This window comes from Hevea brasiliensis, chromosome 12 (genome assembly GCF_030052815.1).
Source record: "Hevea brasiliensis isolate MT/VB/25A 57/8 chromosome 12, ASM3005281v1, whole genome shotgun sequence".
Classification (NCBI taxonomy): domain Eukaryota; kingdom Viridiplantae; phylum Streptophyta; class Magnoliopsida; order Malpighiales; family Euphorbiaceae; genus Hevea; species Hevea brasiliensis.
Window position 1 is genome coordinate 28,428,046 of NC_079504.1, and position 21,060 is coordinate 28,449,105.

The window sequence follows — 21,060 nt, forward strand, 5'->3', positions numbered from 1 at the left end:
TACCAAAATATAAAAGACTGGTGAGGTGACTCTGGTCGATGGCAGATCTGGTCGGAACTCTGTCCAAACATTATTGTGGCGACTGCTGATCTTCAGTACCTACGCGATAAAAAGCCAACGCGCTAAGAATAACGCTTAATGGTGCATAATTTATAATAACAATAATTAAACAATTGAATTAATATCTGCAAATTATAATTTTTGGGTCTTTTACATTTTTATTGCTCTTTGAAAACAATTAACATTATCGGGATCTTTTATGATTACTTATTGTATTTTAAGTCTTAATTAATTTTTATCAGTGCCCAAGAAACCTATAACAAATTATAAAAGCTGAATGCACGGGTGTATACTGGTTAGACAGCCATATGTCTGTCCAATATACATCTGTCAGGCACGAGGCTAGTTGTCGGGCACGAGGCTAGTTGTCGGGCACAAGACCCGTTGTCAAGCTTGTAAAGCCAGAAATAAAGTAGGCACAATGGCCAGTAAGTAGGCATGTAGCCTGTAGAACAATCATACCATACATATGTTGTCAGTTCATGATTTTCTCGATAGGCAGTACTGTTATTTATAGTCCCTAATTGGTATACCAATTTATCCAAACTAAATAAATAAGTCTAGGTATACTATGGGCAATTAAATATTTTTAATTATTTTAGCACTATTCACTGTTACTATTTTCTGGTTCTGTTCAGTGGTACCATTAATTTCATATTAATAGGACATTAGTCCCAATTTACATATTCATATCATTTTTAATATTTAATTAGCCTTATGAGTATTTTAATCACCATGTATAGCATTTTTCCCATGAACCTTTCTTTAGGTTCACTTTGATGTGTTATCTTTATCTAGGAATTTGACTAGGTTAGGATGTCTATTTGGTCACACTTCCTTCATAACAAATGATCCTCTATGTTTAAACTTGAATTTCAGTTTTTGAATCACTAAATTTGGGGTTATAGAACTCAAGTTATGGTCAAAATACCATAACTGGTCCCTTTGCCTCTAACCTGTCCAGAATTTACAATTCCTGGTCAATAAAATTTGACCAATCATTTGATCATTTTATGGTCATTTTTAGACTTAGGTTCCTTCACAAGATATGTTCCTCTATGTCTTAGGGACTCCCAGGTACAATTTCATAATTTTTCAAGCTTATTATAGTGAGTTATGGTCAATGTATTGACCTGGACTCTTAATCCTATAAAGGCAATAGTCAAACTTCAGGGCAGTATGTTTGACCCTCTTTTTAGGGTCTTTACACTTAGAATTTAGCAAAGGTGTCTAAATCAATGTTGTAGCCCTAAGTATCATGTTTCCAGATAATATTGGCACATCTCGAATGGAATTTCCTAGTGGGAGTTATGGCCAAATGAACACATGGGTATCAAATGGCATTATGGGTTTAACTTAACATTTTCCAGATTTTAATTCCTAACTTTGGCTAATATTTTCCCTAGGATGCAATGGTTTCTAGAGCTTGTCAAAACATAAAAATTGTTGTGATATGTCTTATAAAACTTTTGGCACTAGTTTCACTCAATTTGCAGCTTTGGAGACCAAGTTATGGCATTTTTGCCAAAACTGGTCAAGCATACCAAAAGAACAGTATTTTGGACACTTTCTAGGTTGGCAGTTTTAGTGACCCAACTTGTGCTAACAATTTGACTTGGTTAAAGGCAAAACTAGGTCAAGTGGTCTTCATGAAAAGTGTAGCCCTATGTCTAAGCTTTCCATTGATGTAAATTTTAGGTAATTTGGACAAGTATAGAGAGAGTTATAACCAAATGAATACGTATTATCAATTTGGTCATTTTCTGGGTTTCAGTGTTTGGTTATTTTCTGGGTTTCAGTGTTTGGTCATCCGGGTTTGGACAGAGAATTGGTCATGATTTTAAAAAAATTTGGGCAGGGTTCCTTCTTGAAAAATGAAGGTTTGGATGTCCCAAAACACATCCAATTGGCCTCATACCAATTGGGGCAACACAAAGGGAGATATGGCAATAAAAACTACTAGATTCAATAATAACACAACCTGTAGAAAATTCACACTTCCAATTTCAGTCTCCTCCTTTTTCCAAACTCTAAATAAGCATATATGGCACTTCTATAAGCATCAATCTCAACTCAATTAGGTCAAATTCATGCATTTACACAAGGTTCTCAATCATTTACACAAACCCAAGTTTCCAAAGTTTCAAATTTACACAAACCCTACACAACCAACTTCCAACATTCCAACTCATCACCATTCTCATGGAACCATTTTTTCATTACTTAAAAGTAAAAAACTTCAAGTTCCATGGCTGCCCAAAAATCAAGGGTTCTTTCTTTCAAATTTTCTTTTCATTTTCATGATATTTATACTTGGCTAAACATGCTTTTCATGTTTAATAAAGAGAAGAAGAGGGATTAGTGCACTAACCTTACTTGAGCTTCCCAAACTTCAATTTTCTTGCTTCCTATGGGTGTCTATAGCTTCCTTAGGGTGTGCGGAGTATTTTTTGTGAATGGTGCTAAAGGTTTTGATGGGTAAAAGCTTGGGAAATCAAGCTTGAAAGCTTGAATATCAATGGAGGAAATGGGGGACAAGGGTGCCGGCCATGTAGAGGAAGAGAGAGAGAAAGAGTGGAGAAGAAGATGGAGTTGGTGGCTTTTGTCTTCTAATGGGTGTGTGTATATATATATATATATATATATATTCTATTATGTACTTTAAATTTTAAAATTTCCATAAGCTTTTTTTTTTCTTTTCTTTTCCTTTCTTTTCTTTTCTTTTCTTTTCCTTTCTTTTCTCTTCTCATTTTCCTAATTTATTTCATAAATTTTAATTTATGTTAATTATTTTATTCTCTAAATTTTTAATTAGACATTTAGGTCAAAATTCACCTTTAGGAGTGAAATGACCAAAATGCCCTTTATAATGTATATCAAGTCATTTTTATTATTTTATACCAATTAATAAATTCTCTAAATTTTTTCTATATTTTCTTTACATTTATTTCTTCAATTTATGCCTCCTCACTATAGTTTAGGTGTAGTTCCAGACATTTTGACTATCCGAACAGACATTAGTTGTCGGAACAGTAAAATGTACGAACTACCTATGGTGAGGGTGTTACAATATATATATTTCATTAATTGATTAGCTCACACAATTTTGCCCATCCTTGTATTCATTTTAGACATTGAGGACAATGTCTCATTTGAGTTTGGGGGTGAGGGCAAAATTTTTATAAAATTTTTAAAATTTTCATAAAATTTTTAAAATTTTCATTCATTCATTTATTGCATTTTATTCATTCATATATAGTTAATCCATACACTTATACATATATCACACACATGTTTATAATCATGCACTTACACTTGCATATAGTTTTTATATAGATTACACTTAGTTTTAATTTGATTGATCATCCATATCATAAAAATAATTTTTTTTTTTTACCTTGTCCTTAGAGGATTGAGAATTGCTTTGAAGAGCAATTGAACTTACTTTTAGAAGGGTTTGATGGATTGAAAGTTCTGGATAGGTGCAAGGTTATTAGATTCTTGCCTTAATTTATATCTTCTTAGCCAAGGGCCACCCATTCAATTGCATTGAGTTTGAGTGCCTAGAGAAAACTCTAGGGTAATAAGTAGCTAATTGATGTCTCACCAATCCTAGAACAATCCTTCTAAACCTTTCAAGGTGAAATCATAGCATGCACTTGAGAAAGAAATGATCTAGGTATTCTTTGAATTTTAAACCCATATTTTAGACTTGCCTAGCCTTAAACCCAAACACTTACCTACCCTCCATGAGAATAATTGTTTGAGTGATAGACACACTTAAAAAAAATAAAAAATAATAATAATAAAAAATAAAAATAAAAATAAAAATAAAAAAAGGAAGAGAAAAAAAAAATAGTTAGTTGGGAGAAGTGACCAAAGTGAAAAAAAGCTAGCAAATTCAATTATGGTATATAAAGTAATTCACCACCTAAGTACACAAAGAAATGAGTATAGGGGTGAATTAAAAGGGACAATTATAATTCAAAGTCGATGTTATTTATGTAGTCCCTCCAAAAGCCTTAAAATTATATACTAGCATTTGTGAATAGTTATAAAGTTCCTTCTCCCATTTAATTCTTAACAAAAAAAAAAAGAGAGAAAAAAATTGTGTGTCTTGATCTTTTAACAATTTGATTATTCTCATATTTTGTTACCTTTATCCTTTCCTTGTTAGCCACATTATCACCCCCTTAGCCCTATTATAACCCTTAAAAGTTCTTTTGATCTTTTGATGGTGTTTTGCTACATTAGTGAAGATTGGAATAGGAGATTTGCCTATGGGATTGGGATATCATTATCCATTTATTTACTTCTATCATTATTTGAGACACTTTAGTTTATGAATTGCTCTAGAGTCTATTTAGGCATGATTATTCTTTGTGATTGATTGGTTTGGGCTTGATGATATGAATAATTGACCCAAGGCTAAGCAGTGATAACTTTGGTAAGGTTTAAATTCTTTGTACCTTGAAAATGGATATATGGCTTGTTGGTGGCTAAAAGTAAGTTTGAGAGCTTGGATAAGAAATTTTCATGAATTTAAGGGAAGGTACCCCAAATTGCATTAATTATTTTTAATTTGCTTGAGGACAAGCAAAGGTTTGAGTTTGGGGGAATTTGTTGCACTCATTTCATATAGGCATTTTAGGGTAGTTTTGCATCCATTTTGCCCTTACATTTTAGTATATTTTATGTTTTCAGCTTTATTTTAGCTTATTTGTTAACTTTAGTTACTTTATATTTGATTTTTATAATTTTGTTATTTTTAATAGGTTTTTGGGGCAAATTGAGGGTCAACGAGTGCATTAGGAAGTGATTTGAAGAAATTTGGAGTTTCTTAAGCATGAAAGAAAGTTGAAAAAATCAAGCCTTGAAAGATCAAGTTAGTTGAAATTTGCTTGAGACTTTGCTTATGATGCTGCTCAAAGTATGTCATATTGCTTAACCTTAAGCTTGGGCAAGCCGCAAGTCAAGCACAGCTTAAATTCTACACATTCAAGCTTTCATCTCAAAACCTGTTGAGAATTGCTTAAGATCCTGCTTAGGGTAAGCAGCAGTACTTAAGGTGCAACACAAGTCAAGCTGGAAGTCAAGCATGAGCAGAAAAGCTCATTTTATTTCAAACTGCCGAGATTTGCTAAAGGTCTGCTTAACCTTAAGCAGACAGTGCAACCACAGGCCGAAAATTGCTGAAGAAGCTGTTTAGGGTAAGCAGTACCCTAAGCAGACTGTCCAGAATGTGGATAACTCTGTTGACATGGATATTTTTACACCTCATTTCCTATCCACTCCTTGGCTCTTATCATTTTTAGGGCAACTTTTTGGATCATATAAATTTCTAGTTTTTGCCATAAGAAGTAACATGAGGAAAGAATAGGAAAGAAAAATTATAAAAGGAAAAGGGAAGAGGACGCCATAAATTCTGCAGAAGAAGAGCTGCTGTAGCCATTTCTGAAAGCTCCAAAACTCAGAGTTTTTGGTCCCTCTACCTGGGTTTTTCTATTTTTAGTCCCCTTATCATGTTTTTGTTTACTTTTCTATAAATTTCTCTTGTAAATACCAACATGAGTGAGTAAACTCTCTGGATTTCAAAGTTGGGAAATATGTTTTAAATTAATTTGTGGATTTGGACTAGTTATTTCCATATTTTATATAAATATGAGTTTTGATTCTTTCTTTGTGTGCTTGATTTACTTGCTTAATGTTGGTACCCATTGGGTATTGTGTTAATCTTTGATTGAAGGACCGAAAAATGAAGATCATTGATAGATAATCAAGGATTGGAACTTAAAATCACCTAGATTTAGAAATAAAAGGGTTTTAAGAGGAATTAATGATTGGTTACAAAACTTAATGGGTTCTAAAGTAATCAAATATCATACAAAAAGTAGGTTTGGTTATTTTAGAACACACTTTGGTTTATTTGAAAAAGATATCAAAAGACTTAGAATCAATCACCTTCAAACTCTATTTTCCTTTAAAATTGGAATACCCAAGACAAATCTCAATTAATCTATGCATAAACCCCCAACTCTGGAATCATTTTTATCATAATTAAACTTTTATTCAAATTACCATTGTTAATTTAGTTAAATTGCATCTAGATTTAGAATTTATTTGCTTGCTCTTTACCCATTTCAATTAGATTCATCAATTTATTTTGCTCATTTACATTTATCATTATTCATCAATCATTAGCCCAAATAATCGTTTCATTTATAATTTGGTACTCAAACAGCAAATCCTTGTGGGAACGATACTTGACTTATCACTTTATTACTTGGTATGACCCGTATACTTGCAGACACATGCATCAGATACAAAGTGTGCTTATAAACATTTAGTATACTGATCTAACAGGATATATTGGCACTTAGTAAAAATTTCAGTAATTTGAATAAAATCACAGTAAACAGAGTAATAAACAAAATATATCAGTTGACAGCAGATATATCAGTAATCAAATTATATCAGATATCAGTAGATTCAACAGTAAAGAGATTATCTCAGGTTGCAGCAGAGTTAACAGTGTACTGTATCAATTCTCAACTCAGCAAAGAAAATGGTTCAACCAGAAAATAAAAGTGCATAAATTTGAAGAGTAAGGGTTGAGAGAATTAAACACTGAATTTTTATAGTGGTTCGGCCTAACTAGCCTACATCCACTCTCTCAAAGATCCCACTTTGAGTCTTCACTTCACTATTCTTCTCTTTTAAAGGCAAGAGACAAAAGCCTTTTACAAATCTTCACACCAAAACTTTTACAAGTAGCTTCACACTTCTACCAAATGTTATCCCAAACACTTTTCACAATCAAGCTTCAATAGGTGCTTGAATGACCTCTCATAAATGCTAAGAAGGTGTTTAAAACTCAATCTCACTCAATACAACAGAATCTATAAAGAAGAGATGAGTAGGTATGCCAATAATGAGTAATAAAAATAATTATAGCACTTTGAATGAAAGCTTTAACGATCTTAAAAGGTTTAGAACAGTAGAGAAACTTTCATTAAGTGCAAAATGGCCAAGGATAGATGTATTTATAGCTTTGGATTGTTTTTTACCATTTGAGAACTCATTTGAATGTTACAATTTCAAATGTCAAGAAAATAGCCGTTATTTTGTCGTTTTCTGCTATGTTGTGCAGAGTTGAGTCAGTTAGCAAACCAGATAGCATACCAGAACCAGAGCAAACCAGTTAGCATACCAGAACCAGTGGCAAACCAGTTAGCATACCAGGAAGGCTTTTCTGCATAACTTTGAAAATTTTAAAACTTTACACCAAATCATAATAAAATACTTTCAGGCCATTGATAATTCAAAACAAGTTTTGAAAACTTAGGATAAGAATTTGAGGGGTTAAAAATAAGTATCATTGGCTTCTACTCCTCAAATCTTTTCACAAGCAATCCTAAAAGTTCAAACTTACTTCTATACTACATATACCTTCAAATTTGATCTTCAATACAACTTTGGAAGATAACATTTTCTTTCTTCTTTGTCTTTAATTCATCTTGTATTATCTTAGAATGTCATTCTTTCTTTAAAATACAAGTTCATCATCAATTCCATGAATCTCTTTCTTTATCCTTAGAAAAGCACAATACTTAAAACAATGTTAGTTTGATTCTAGTTGAGTTTTATTATGATCAAAATCAATGCTCCTTTGAGCTTATGGGGTCAACATTGATAAATACTCTAATTTGCCTAGAAAGTATTAATTTCCTATTAGGTTTTTAAGCACCAAAGTAAATTCGTGAAAAGTGATTTCCTATAGTGTTCTGCTTGATGCAAATGAAACTAGACGTGTGGAATTATTAGCAACAAAATTTGAAAGTCAAAATTCAAATGGAGTTTTAGAAAAAATCTGGGCATGCTTGATGTGTAAACAAGTGCTAATAATTGGTGTTTATGGACCAGACGGAGTCGGAAAACAGAGATTATGGTGCACATCTACAATCAACTCCTTCAAGATGATATTTTTGATAATGTTTACCTCGTCGTTTTTTATTATGATTTCAGCATTTACAAGTTGCAGGGTGATACTGCTAAAGAGGTAGGGCTTGCTAAAGAGAGCAACACAGTTACATTAAGGACTTCTAGGAAGAAAGTCTTAGATACTCTTTCAAGTTACTTTCTTCAACATGAGGTTGGAATTCCTAGTCAAGTGGATGGATGTAAGCTAATCATAAGCAAATCATAAGGGTTGTGTCCAAGGATGTGCAGCAGGAACCTATTGAAATTGAGCCTCCTCCCACTAGGGAAGCAGCGATTTTATTTAAGGAGAAGTTGAAGAAATATGAATTTTATTTTATTATAATTTAATTCCTTACATTTTAAATTCGATCACATTATAAGTCTAGAAAATTTGAAATTTTATTATGCTTTAACTTCAATTTCGGAGGTTGTTTAGATTATAGAACATTCGAATTTCTCAAAATCTTACCCTTTTAAGAAAGAGGAATTTACCATATATTAAGTAAATGGGATTCTGTTTTTATTCAAACTGAATTGTTCATCAATCAGTTTCATTTGAATTTGTAATTGTTGCTATGTGCTTTCAGATTGACACTTCCAGTTTGGTTGATGTAGAGAGGGATTTTTTTATCAATAGATAAGAGATATCCCAGACTATTTATAACTTTATATCTCCTGAATTTTCAGATTCTTGTGATGCCAGTGCCAGACTCCTGGTTTGGAAATGATCAAGATTCAAAGATCAACTCCGCCTAAAACCAGACTCGTCTGCAGTTTGTGTCCTGTGTAAAATTACAGCATCCAGCTAGATTGATGTTGCTTAAGTTGCCAACTTTCTAAGAAAAGATGATGCAGGATAGCACAAGATCTCATACCTTTTCAACATAATTAATGTGTTTAATTATGATCACTTGGTAGTCTATGCAGCACTTAGGGTTCCCTTCTTGTGGGCGTTCTTGTTATTTCTGAACCGTATTATTATGATCCTTGGTAGGCTTGTCGTTTTGACCTAAATGTCATCCTTTGGCCTTGTGGATGCCAATAGTCATAGTACAGCTTGGATTATCCAATTCTCCTCTGAACCCTCAAGTGATGATTTTTCAAATATGATTCTGTTTGTTAAACCATATCCTGTCCGTTAACAATGTTCATTCGTGGGATTCTCAACTGGCTATTCTGCGCGGAGCCTTCTTTAGACTTCCATGCTTGTTTGCATGTTACTTCAGTACCCACTTTGCTACACGTTTGTTTCCTAGTACAATGTAATAATTTTGGTCCTTAATAGGATATATCATGATGAAATGCCAATTTTCTTGTATGTTATGTTCTTCATTAAGATTTTCTTTCTCGTTGGACGGAATGCCTATTTTTCTTAGTGAGATATTCATAAATTTGCATATTGATGCCTCGTGCCTTCACCGCAAGGGCGGAGCCACAATTTTGGTGAATGGGTCAATTAATTCCAATATATATATATATATAATTTTCACAAGCTATGAGCTAAAATTTTTTGATGAAAATCTGAAGGTTTCTTCAGTTTGTCTACAAATTTCATTAATTAAAGAAGTGATAGTAAAACTTGGCCTTAGACCCTCTTTGGCAATAATTTTTAAGGTAGCATTGGTCAAAATATTACATCTCTTATTTATACTTATATAGTAGTGTTTAGAGTTTAAGGAAATAATTCATGAAAAATTATCCTTCTATTATTTACAAGTTGAAAGAGACCAGGTTAATAAAATGATACTAATATTTTTATATTTAACAGTTAATCTAATAACTATTTTTACTGAATACTTCTGTTTTAAATCACTATATAAACAGCTAATCACTAATAACTATATCTAACAGCTAACAATTAATAAAACAACTGACAGTTACTAAAACAGTTAACAGCTATTAAAACAATTAATATTACTGAATAGAACTTTCATGTGAATATACATATAGAGTTTTGGAACTACCAGGGAAACTTTAGTTTTGCATTGAGAGCTCGTGATCAAGTAGTTGCATATCTATTTCTTTGTTAGAATAAATTTTAAATGCAAATAGATTATTTCCCTGCTCGTTTTGATCATTTAGAAATCTAATAAAAAAATTCACAGGTAAGGTAAATAAAATAATACATGCACTATTATATATTTTTTCAATGAATAATTTATTATTATATAAAATATATATTCTTTTAAATTGAGTAAAATAATTTATTTTTAACTTTACTGATACAATTTCTTGGTTCTGCTTTGCTTCACTTCATCTTATGCAACACGTTGAATTCTTCTTGACATGATCAATCTTTTCTCATTTCTCTTTTTGGCAGGCTAGACAGTACAATAGAGCCTTGGGGATGGCAAAATATCTTATGGGGTAAACAAGTTCTTAGAAAATGAATGTGAAAACCTATATACATTTATTATTTATTATTATTTTATTTTAATTAGCTAACAATAATTTAATATATTTATAAAAAATATATATTTTTTATTGGATGGTCTGCTTATTTATTTATATATATATATATATATATATATTATTTTTAAAATTAAATATATATCTGTAATCTGAACAATCCAGTTCAATAATAACTCTTATCTCATTCTACACCTAATAAAACTCTTGAAATATATATATACCCTAATCGTCTCTTCTGCTAAACTTTGCTCTCAAAACTTGTTTGTCACCTCATTTTTCTATAAAATACTCTCAACAGAGAATCCCTAAATTTTTACTTCTCTATTTATCACCTTCGATTCTATTTTCAAGATAAAAATTCCCATTCCTTGTTCAATAATGGGTGAATCTAATTTTATTTTCTTTTCTTGATCTGTTACAACTACTCTATAAATTTATTTTTTTTGATAATTGATATTGAATTGGATTGATCATAATTATTATTAGACAATAATTAATTATTATATATATATATTATATTTTATTATTATTTAATATTTTTTTTCTCCTTTTTCTTTCTTATATTTTGGGTGTGTAGGAGATTTGAATATTCAATCAGTCAGTTGAAATTGTCTCTCTTCCATTGAAAATAACTATTGTCTTCGAAGTTCCAGGTGAGTGGTAATTATAGTACATGGCACCGTTTTTGTCCATTCTAAAATTTCTTAGCATTAAGTTTGTTATTAAATGAAATTTTAAATCAATATTTTAACAATGATTTTATATGTGATTTTCTAGAGTTTTATTTTATTATTGAATTTTATTTCGATTTTGATTAAATAATTGATTTTGCCAACTATCTCTGCATTAGACCCATTAGGATTCCGGGAACAGGCCTTTAATGTATTTATATTGATTGATATTTGACTATAAAATTTACCGATGTGTTACCGAATTGATTTGAGATTGATTTGATTTTATTAAATTGATTTGAGATTGATTTGATTTTATTGACTCTCTAAAACTATTGAAATACACTATTGGAATTGCACTATCAGTTATTATTTGCTATCTGAAATTTTTTTATTGATTTTGATTGATTTGTACAAATTGATTTTCTGTTTTGAATTGGTACCTGTGCCCAGTATCTGTTTCTGTTATCTGGCCCCGCCGTGTGGACTATCACGGTATTAGGTTGCATTGTCGAGTCATGCATCATTGCAGTTTATGATTTGCATTAGTATCATATGCATTGATATCTGTGAAGGAGGAGGAAGGTATCTGATATCTGGTAGCGCGCTTACCATCTGGCCTTTGGTGATGTGGGGTATCATCACCCTGGTGCACTGTACCATAAAATTTTTATTGAATGAATTTCTTTTATATTTATGTTTTTATGAAGTTATTTTATTAATGATTTTTGACAGCATGAGCATGATTTTATTGAATAGAAAATTTACTGTGAAATTAATCAAGCGTCTGCCTGTTCCTATTTCGTTGTGTGCTATAATTATCATTCACTGAGCATCTAGCTCAAACCACGTTTTCTCTGCATTATCTATTTGGTCGGTAGAATTCTGCAGCTGATCGAAATATTCAGTCCATTTTCTGGAGAGGGACAACTTTGATTTGTTCTCATGGTATGCCCGAATTCATGTTTTCTTGGGCTAATAATTAGTTTAGTTTATTGAACAGTTTAAGTTTTTATTTGAAATCTGTAGAGACTCCGCAGTTTACTTATGGGATATTTATGATGTTATTCAGCATTTTTTTTTATTTGAATTTTGTCTATTTTTGGGATTAGTAAGTGACAATATATTCATTCAAGATACTCTGATAAGGCTTGCATGATTTAAGAATACTTAAATTATGCGCGGGTCACGGTTCAGAATTTTGGGTCGTGACAAAGTTGGTATCAGAGCTCGGTTGAGGTCTAGTAAACTTGCGGAGCATAGGATCCTTAACGTCTTTTTAGTTTATCATTGCTTTAGATATCTGCGTCCTTCGTACTTTTTCACCTGTCTTGATTTGGCTCACATTTTCATATTTAATACTTGTTTATTAAAATGAATAGGTGCCTGAGTCTGTTAAACATAAGCGGAGAGCTAAGGCCAAGGGTCTTAATGGTGCAAACCTTGATCCAACAAGGGAGGTACCACCTCAAACTATTAATAAAAAATCTGAACAGATGCCTATGGCTAAGACTGGGGCACAACCATTCCTTTGTTTCTCCATACTTTTCCATGATATTTAGTACACCACCTACTTTGTTAGAGTATCCTTTATCTGTATCAACACTTATGAGGAACGCAATAGACACTGATATGGTGTATAGGGGATGTATAGTTCACATTGGAGATAGGGAATTAGCTACAGATCTTATTTCTTTAGATATATTTGAGTTTGATGAGATTTTAGGCATAGATTGATTAGCCACTTATCACGTTTCATTGGATTGTCATAATAAAGTTGTACTCTTTAAAATTCCTGGGGAGGCAGAATTTCAACTTCAGGAAGATCGCAATATAGCCTCTAGTAATCTTATCTCTGTAGTGAGTGCTAGACGATTATTGCGAAAGAGGTGTAAAGGGTATCTAGCTTATGTTAGAGATGTTCAGGTAGAAGGTGCAGGTTTGGAGAATGTTACAGTGGTTAAGGAGTTTCCTGATGTGTTTCCAGAATATTTATCAGGTTTACCCCCGGAGCGAGAGGTAGAGTTTGGTATAGACTTAGTTCCTGGAACTGAGCCCATATCTATGCCACCTTATCGTATGGCACTCGCAGAACTTAAGGAGTTGAAGGAGCAACTACAGGACCTACTAGATAAGGGGTTTATTCGCCCTAGTGTTTCTTCATGGGGTGCTCCTGTGTTATTTGTACGAAAGAAGGATGGGTCTTTGAGAATGTGCATTGATTATAGGCAATTGAATAAGGTAACTGTGCGTAATAAGTATCCTCTTCCACGCATAGATGACCTGTTTGACCAACTTCAAGGTGCAAAGTGTTTTTCCAATATTGATCTTCGATCTGGGTATCATCAATTGAGGGTCAAGAAAGAAGACATACTCAAGATGGCCTTTAGGACTAGGTATAGACATTATGAATTTCTTGTAATGTCTTTTGGTCTTACCAATGCGCCGGCCGCTTTTATGGATCTCATGAATAGAGTTTTCAAGCCTTTCTTAGATCAATTTGTTATAGTGTTCATCGATGACATTCTAGTGTACTCAAAGAGTAAGGAGGAGCATGAGCAGCATTTGAGAATTGTCCTTCAGACCTTACGAGAACACAAGCTATATGCCAAGTTCTCAAAATGTGAGTTCTGGTTAGATAGAATGGCTTTCCTAGTCCATACAGTATCAAAGGATGGGGTGTGCGTTGATAAGAAGAAAGTTGAGGCAGTGCTTCATTGGCTTAGACCAACAACTGTGTCAGAGATTCATAGTTTCTTGGGTTTAGTAGGGTATTATAGACGGTTTGTTCAAGACTTCTCTCGTATTGCAGCACCTTTAACTAAGTTGACACAGAAGAATGTAAAATTTCAGTGGTCTGAGGCTTGTGAAAAAAGTTTTCAGGAGCTTAAGACTTGTTTAACTACAGCACCAGTGTTAGCCCTTCCATCCGGATCAGGGGGTTATGTAGTATATTGTGATGCTTCTAGGATTGGTTTAGGATGTGTTTTGATGCAACATGGACGGGTTATTGCATATGCTTCTCGTCAGTTGAAAAGGCACGAGCAGAATTATCCAACTCATGATTTGGAAATGGCTACAGTAAATTTTGCTTTGAAAATCTGGAGGCACTATCTGTATGGTGAGACTTGTGAAATCTTCACTGACCACAAAAGTCTCAAATACATCTTTGACCAACGTGATCTTAATCTTAGGCAAAGAAGATGGGTAGAATTGCTGAAGGATTATGATTGCACCATACAGTATCACCCTGGAAAAGCTAATGTAGTGGCTGATGCTCTAAGCAGGAAGTCTTCTGGTAGTTTAGCCCATATATCTACCAAGATGAGGCCTTTGATTGGTGAATTACATGAGTTGCTAGATCAGGGAGTAGAGTTTGAAATCATAGCTGGATCATTCTTAGCACATTTTCGAGTTAGGCCTATCTTGATTGATCGAATTAAAGCGCTCAAAGAGGATTCTCGGTGTGTGAGATTATAGATAATATTCATCAAGGCCAAGCTCAAGAATTCATGTTGAATGATGATGGAGTTCTTCGTTATGGCAATAGACTTTGTGTCCCCAATGTTGATGAGTTGAGAAGAGAAATCATGGAGGAGGCACACCATTCTGCTTGTACAATACACCCAGGTTCAACTAAGATGTACCGTGATTTAAGGGAGCATTATTGGTGGGGTGGCATGAAGAGGGATATTGCAGACTTTGTTGCTAAATGTTTGACTTGTCAGCAGGTTAAGGCAGAACATTAGAGACCATCTGGGTTACTTCAACCGTTGCCTATCCCTGAGTGGAAGTGGGAGCATATTGCCATGGACTTTGTTGTGGGTTTACCTAGTACACGAGGTGGTTATAATGCAATCTGGGTGATAGTGGACAGATTGACAAAATCTACTCATTTCCTTCCTGTGAAGACTACATATGACTTTGCTAAACTCGCACAGTTATATATAAACAAGATTGTTAGTCTTCATGGAGTTCCAGTTTCCATTGTCTCTGATCGTGGTACTCAGTTTACTTCTCGATTTTGGAAGAAATTCCAATAAGCTTTAGGAACACGAGTAGACTTTAGTACTGCTTTTCACCCTCAGACGGATGGACAGTCAGAAAGGACCATACAGACATTAGAGGACATGCTTCGTGCATGCGTTATGGATTTTGGTGGCTGTTGGGATCATCATTTGCCTTTAGTGGAGTTTGCTTATAATAACAGTTATCAGGCAAGTATAGAGATGGCTCCATATGAGGCATTATATGGTCGAAAGTGTAGGTCACCGATTTGTTGGGATGAAGTTGGAGAAAGAAGGCTTACTAGACCAGAGTTGATACAATTAATTTCAAAGAAGGTTCGACTAATTCGTGATCGACTTTTGACTGCTCAAAGTCGAAAGAGAAGTTATGCTGACCCTAAGCGTAAAGATGTAGAATTTATGATTGGTGATCATGTATTTCTGAGAGTTTCCCCTATGAAAGGAATCATGAGGTTTGGGAAGAAAGGGAAGCTTAGCTCTCATTTTGTTCGTCCATTTGAAATTTTGGAGAGAATTGGAGCAGTTGCTTACCGTTTAGCCCTTCCACCTGGTTTTGCACATGTACATCCAGTTTTCCATATTTCTATGCTTAGGAAGTATGTACCAGATCCATCTCATGTTTTACAACCTCAAACCATGCAATTTAGAGATGATATGTCATATGAGGAGCAACCAGTAAAGATTTTAAATCGACAAATTAGGAAACTCCAGTATAAGGAAGTGGCTTTGATCAAAGTCTTGTGGCATAATCACTCAAGTAGTGAGGCTACATGGGAGGCAGAATCTGAAATGCGAGCCAAATATCCTCACTTATTTGATTCTTCAGGTTAGAATTTTGTTTATTCAAATTCGGGGACCGAATTTTTTTTAAGGGGGGAAGTATGTGAAAACCCATATACATTTATTATTTATTATTATTTTATTTTAATTAGCTAACAATAATTTAATATATTTATAAAAAATATATATTTTATTAGATGGTCTGCTTATTTATTTTTAGAGATATATATATATATATATATATATATATATATTATTTTAAAATTAAATATATATCTGCAATCTGAACAACCCAGTTCAATAATAACTCTTATCCCATTCTACACCTAATAGAACTCTTGAAATATATATATACCCTAATTGTCTCTTCTGCTAAACTTTACTCTCAAAACCTGTTTGTCACCTCATTTTTCTATAAAATACTCTCAACAGAGAATCCCTAAATTTTTACTTCTCTATTCATCACCTTCGATTCTATTTTCAAGGTAAAAATTCTCATTCCTTGTTCAATAATGTGTGAATCTAATTTTATTTTCTTTTCTTGATCTGTTACAACTATTCTATAAATTTATTTTTTTTGATAATTGATATTGAATTGGATTGATCATAATTATTATTAGACAATAATTAATTATATATATATATATTATATTTTATTATTATTTAATATTTTTTTCTCCTTTTTCTTTCTTATATTTTGAATGTGTAGGAGATTTGAATATTCAATCAGTCAGTTAAAATTGTCTCTCTTCCATTGAAAATAAGTATTGTCTTGGAAGTTCCAGGTGAGTGGTAATTATAGTACATGGCACCGTTTTTGTCCCTTCTAAAATTTCTTAGCATTAAGTTTGTTATTAAATGAAATTTTAAATCAATATTTTAACAATGATTTTATATGTGATTTTCTAGAGTTTTATTTTATTATTGAATTTTATTTCGATTTTGATTAAATAATTGATTTTGCCAACTATCTCTGCATTAGACCCATTAGGATTCCGGGAACAGGCCTTTAATGTATTTATATTGATTGATATTTGACTATAAAATTTACCGATGTGTTACTGAATTGATTTGAGATTGATTTGATTTTATTGAATTGATTTGAGATTGATTTGATTTTATTGACTCTCTGAAACTATTGAAATACACTATTGGAATTGCACTATCAGTTATTATTTGCTATCTGAAATTTTTTATTGATTTTGATTGATTTGTACAAATTGATTTTCTGTTTTGAATTGGTACCTGTGCCCAGTATCTGTTTCTGTTATCTGGCCCCGCCGTGTGGACTATCACGGTATTAGGTTGCATTGTCGAGTCATGCATCATTGCAGTTTATGGTTTGCATTAGTATCATATGCATTGATTTCTATGAAGGAGGAGGAAGGTATCTGATATCTGGTAGCGCGCTTACCATCTGGCCTTTGGTGATGTGGGGTATCATCACCCTGGTGCACTGTACCATAAAATTTTTATTGAATGAATTTCTTTTATATTTATGTTTTTATGAAGTTATTTTATTAATGATTTTTGACAGCATGAGCATGATTTTATTGAATAGAAAATTTATTGTGAAATTAATCAAGCGTCTGCCTGTTCCTATTCCGTTGTGTGCTATAATTATCATTCACTGAGCATCTAGCTCAAACCACGTTTTCTCTGTCATTTATCTGTTTCAGATCAGTAGAATTCTGCAGCTGATCCAAATATTCAGTCCATTTTCTGGAGAGGGACAACTTTGATTTGTTCTCATGGTATGTCCGAATTCATGTTTTCTCGGGCTAATAATTAGTTTAGTTTATTGAACAGTTTAAGTTTTTATTTGAAATCTGTAGAGACTCCGCAGTTTACTTATGGGATATTTATGATGTTATTCAGCATTTTTTTTTATTTGGATTTTGTCTATTTTTGGGATTAGTAAGTGATAATATATTCATTCAAGATACTCTGATAAGACTTGCATGATCTAAGAATACTTAAATTATGCGCCGGTCATGGTTCAGAATTTTGGTTATGACAAGGAATTAGATGGAATGTTGGGGATGGCAGATCAATATTATGCATATTTGGGTCCCAAACTTGTTTCCTCACACCCCAAGGTTTATTCCAAAGCATCAACAACAAGTAGTTTGGGTATCTCAACTTATTCATCCAATTTTGAAAACTTGGGATATCCAAACTCTTCGGGCCAATTTTCACAAGGAGGATATTGATCAAATTATTGCTATTCCTGTCAATCTGTTCTAGAGGGAAGATAGAGTGGTTTGGCGCTTTGATTCTCATGGGCATTACACTGTCAAATCCGGATATAGGCTCGCAAGGCAGCTTCATCTCTCTCATAATTCAGGGCATACTGGTGGTCCAGGACCGACATCTCAATCCCATAATAATACTTTTTGGTGAAACTTTTGGCGAATCCAATTGCCAAATAAGCTGAAGGTGTTTATGTGGTGCCTTTTAAAAGAGAGATTACCATGCAATGAGTTGCTTCATCGAAGAATTCCTCACGTAGCTCCAGAATGTCAGTACTGCAGGGAGAAGGAATCCTTGCATCATCTGTTGCTTGCATGTCCAAGGGCAATGGCAATCTGGATTAATTCACCAATCAGGATCCGCTCTTCCTTATTAGTAAATACAAATATGATGAATTGTTGGACAGAAATGTGTTCAGGTTTAGCTCATCGTCCGGATGGTGGAGTTTTCAAGCAACCGATAGTTTTCATACTGTGGGCAATTTGGAAATGTAGAAATGCATCCATCTTCAAGCAACAGAACCAGACATGGCAGGAGGTAGTTTCATAAGCTTTAAAATATCAAGAAGAATTTCTAACGGCTTCTTCAAATGAAACGACACAACCTTCTCTCGGGGTCCGCCGACCAGTACTTGGTCCCCTCCGCCTTTGAATGCAGTTAAGATTAACTTTGATGCAGCAGCTGAGCAAAGGAATGGAAAGGGTGCTTCTGCTGTTATCATGTGCGACCACCTAGGAAGAGTTATAGATTGGAGATGCAAGCTGTGGGACGCTATTCAAGACCCTTTGTTACTAGAAAGCTTAGCATGTAGGGAGGCTGTTCTTTTGGGTGTTTCATCAGGTTTTACCAGAATAGTTTTGGAGGGAGATTCCTCAATGGTGATTGATGGTTTGCGTAGCAGAGAGTCACCAATTGCTATACAAGGAGTCTTTCTTGATGTTTTAGAGTTAACAACCAACTGTGAACATATAATTTTTTCAGCTGTTAGAAGGACTGCAAACCAGGCTGCACATGTTATTGCTCAAAAATGCCTTTATGATCTGTCTTTCAGTTGTAATAGATTAGCCCAATTGAACTTGGTATTCAGTTCATTGCCTATGAAAACATCCATCTTTAAGAAAAAAAAAATTATTCATTAGAAATTCTGAATTTGTTAGAAAGTCGGAAAGTTATTTATTTGTTGAATTATATATAGGAGTTCATCTTACTCGATTATGTTGGTTCACCATTTCATAAATTAGTTTGATTAGATCATATCAATTGTTGGCGTCCAAGTTTCTTTCAAAAAAAAAAAAAGCCGTTTATGGTTATTGTTGGTGGATCTTTTTGATTTGACAGGGCAATGGATTCTCCATAGAATTAATTTGATTCTAAAGCGTCTGATGGCCAATATATTGCCGCGACGGTGGTGGTGGTTGCTGTGGTGGAGTGGTGGCTGCTGTGGTGGAGTGGTGGCAGCCGCGGTCAGGAGGGGAGTTATGAAATTAGTATGTGAAGTCATTTTTCTTTTACTCATTTTAAATGGAAAAAAGTATTTTAATATAATAAAATACCTAGTGAGAAAAAAATAATAATAATGCATGAAATTTTTTTATATATAACAATAATAGAATATAAATTAGAGAAAAATAATTTTATAAAATAATAATTTTTATTACAATTTTAAATTTATTATTATTTTTAACTAATTTTTATTTTCTATAAGTATTACATGATCTCTTTATTATCATTTCTATTAAATATGTCTTACTCATTAACTACTAGCTATTAATAATTTTATTGATCCCAATTCAATTCAACATTCGATTCTTCAATAAAAATATGCATATATAAAACCATTGAAATAACAATCACAATTGAGAACAATCACATAAATGTATAAAAAAATAAAATAATAATTAGTGAAATAAAAAATAATGTTTTCACTCAAAAGAAAAGAAGCATAATCAAAGTATATTTTTGTGAATTTTTAGAATTTTAGGATATAATTAACAAAAGCATAGCTAGGATATAATTAATAAAAGGAAAAAATTGTAACTCAATGTGAGAGGAGAAAGAGACTAGAGTAACATTAAAAGAAAATATTTAAAACTTCCTTGAAGTATAATATTAAAAAATTTTAATTTTAATTGATTTAAAATTTCGCATAAATATATGAAAAATCTTTTATATTTGTCTTTATTTTATTTAATGACACTTCAGCTTTTTATAATTACTTTTTTAGAGAAAAAAAATTTTTGAATGTATATTTTATTATTAATTTTGAACTAAACAGTTTCTTAAAATAGAATTAAAATTTTAATTTATGTTTAATATTTTTATGTATAATATAAATACATAAAAATGTTTTTATCTATTTAAAATTTCACTTCTCATTTGTGTGTGTATATATATATATATATATATATATATATATATATATATATACATAAATTTTAACTACCAACCATTGATTCTAAAAGCTAAATTAAACAGGAACAAAATTTGATCAAAATCTAACATGAAGGATATTATTGCACTTACAATTGAATTTGAGAATTTTGTGATACAAATTGATAATAAAAGATTACATGGTTATAACTCTTTAAATTGAGGTTTTCTTAATCTTTTTTAAAATGATACTTTATTATTTTTTTTAAAAGGAAACATATGAAGAAATGGTAAAAGAGATCAATAGATTTGTTTATAGCAAATAGATAAATTTTATTAATAAATAGCTACACAACATCTACAATCAATGGTGGAACTATGAAGGGATAGGAGGGGATCCCCCAATTTCTCAACATTCCTTTTATGTATATATTTATTTAAGTAATTATAAAAATAATAGAATAACTTTAATTTAGTTTCCCCTAATATCCATAATTTCTAATCTT

General features: G+C 32.5%; 1 protein-coding gene across 1 annotated transcript; it reads left to right on the forward strand.

The window, feature by feature from the left end:
- Nucleotides 1–18,711: 18,711 nt before the first annotated feature.
- LOC131171158 (uncharacterized) lies at nucleotides 18,712–19,541 on the forward strand. Its single transcript, XM_058130625.1, has 3 exons — nucleotides 18,712–18,721; nucleotides 18,842–19,226; nucleotides 19,523–19,541. The coding sequence occupies exons 1-3, from the start codon at nucleotides 18,712–18,714 to the stop codon at nucleotides 19,539–19,541; spliced, it is 414 nt and encodes a 137-aa protein (XP_057986608.1).
- The last annotated feature ends 1,519 nt before the right edge of the window (nucleotides 19,542–21,060 follow it).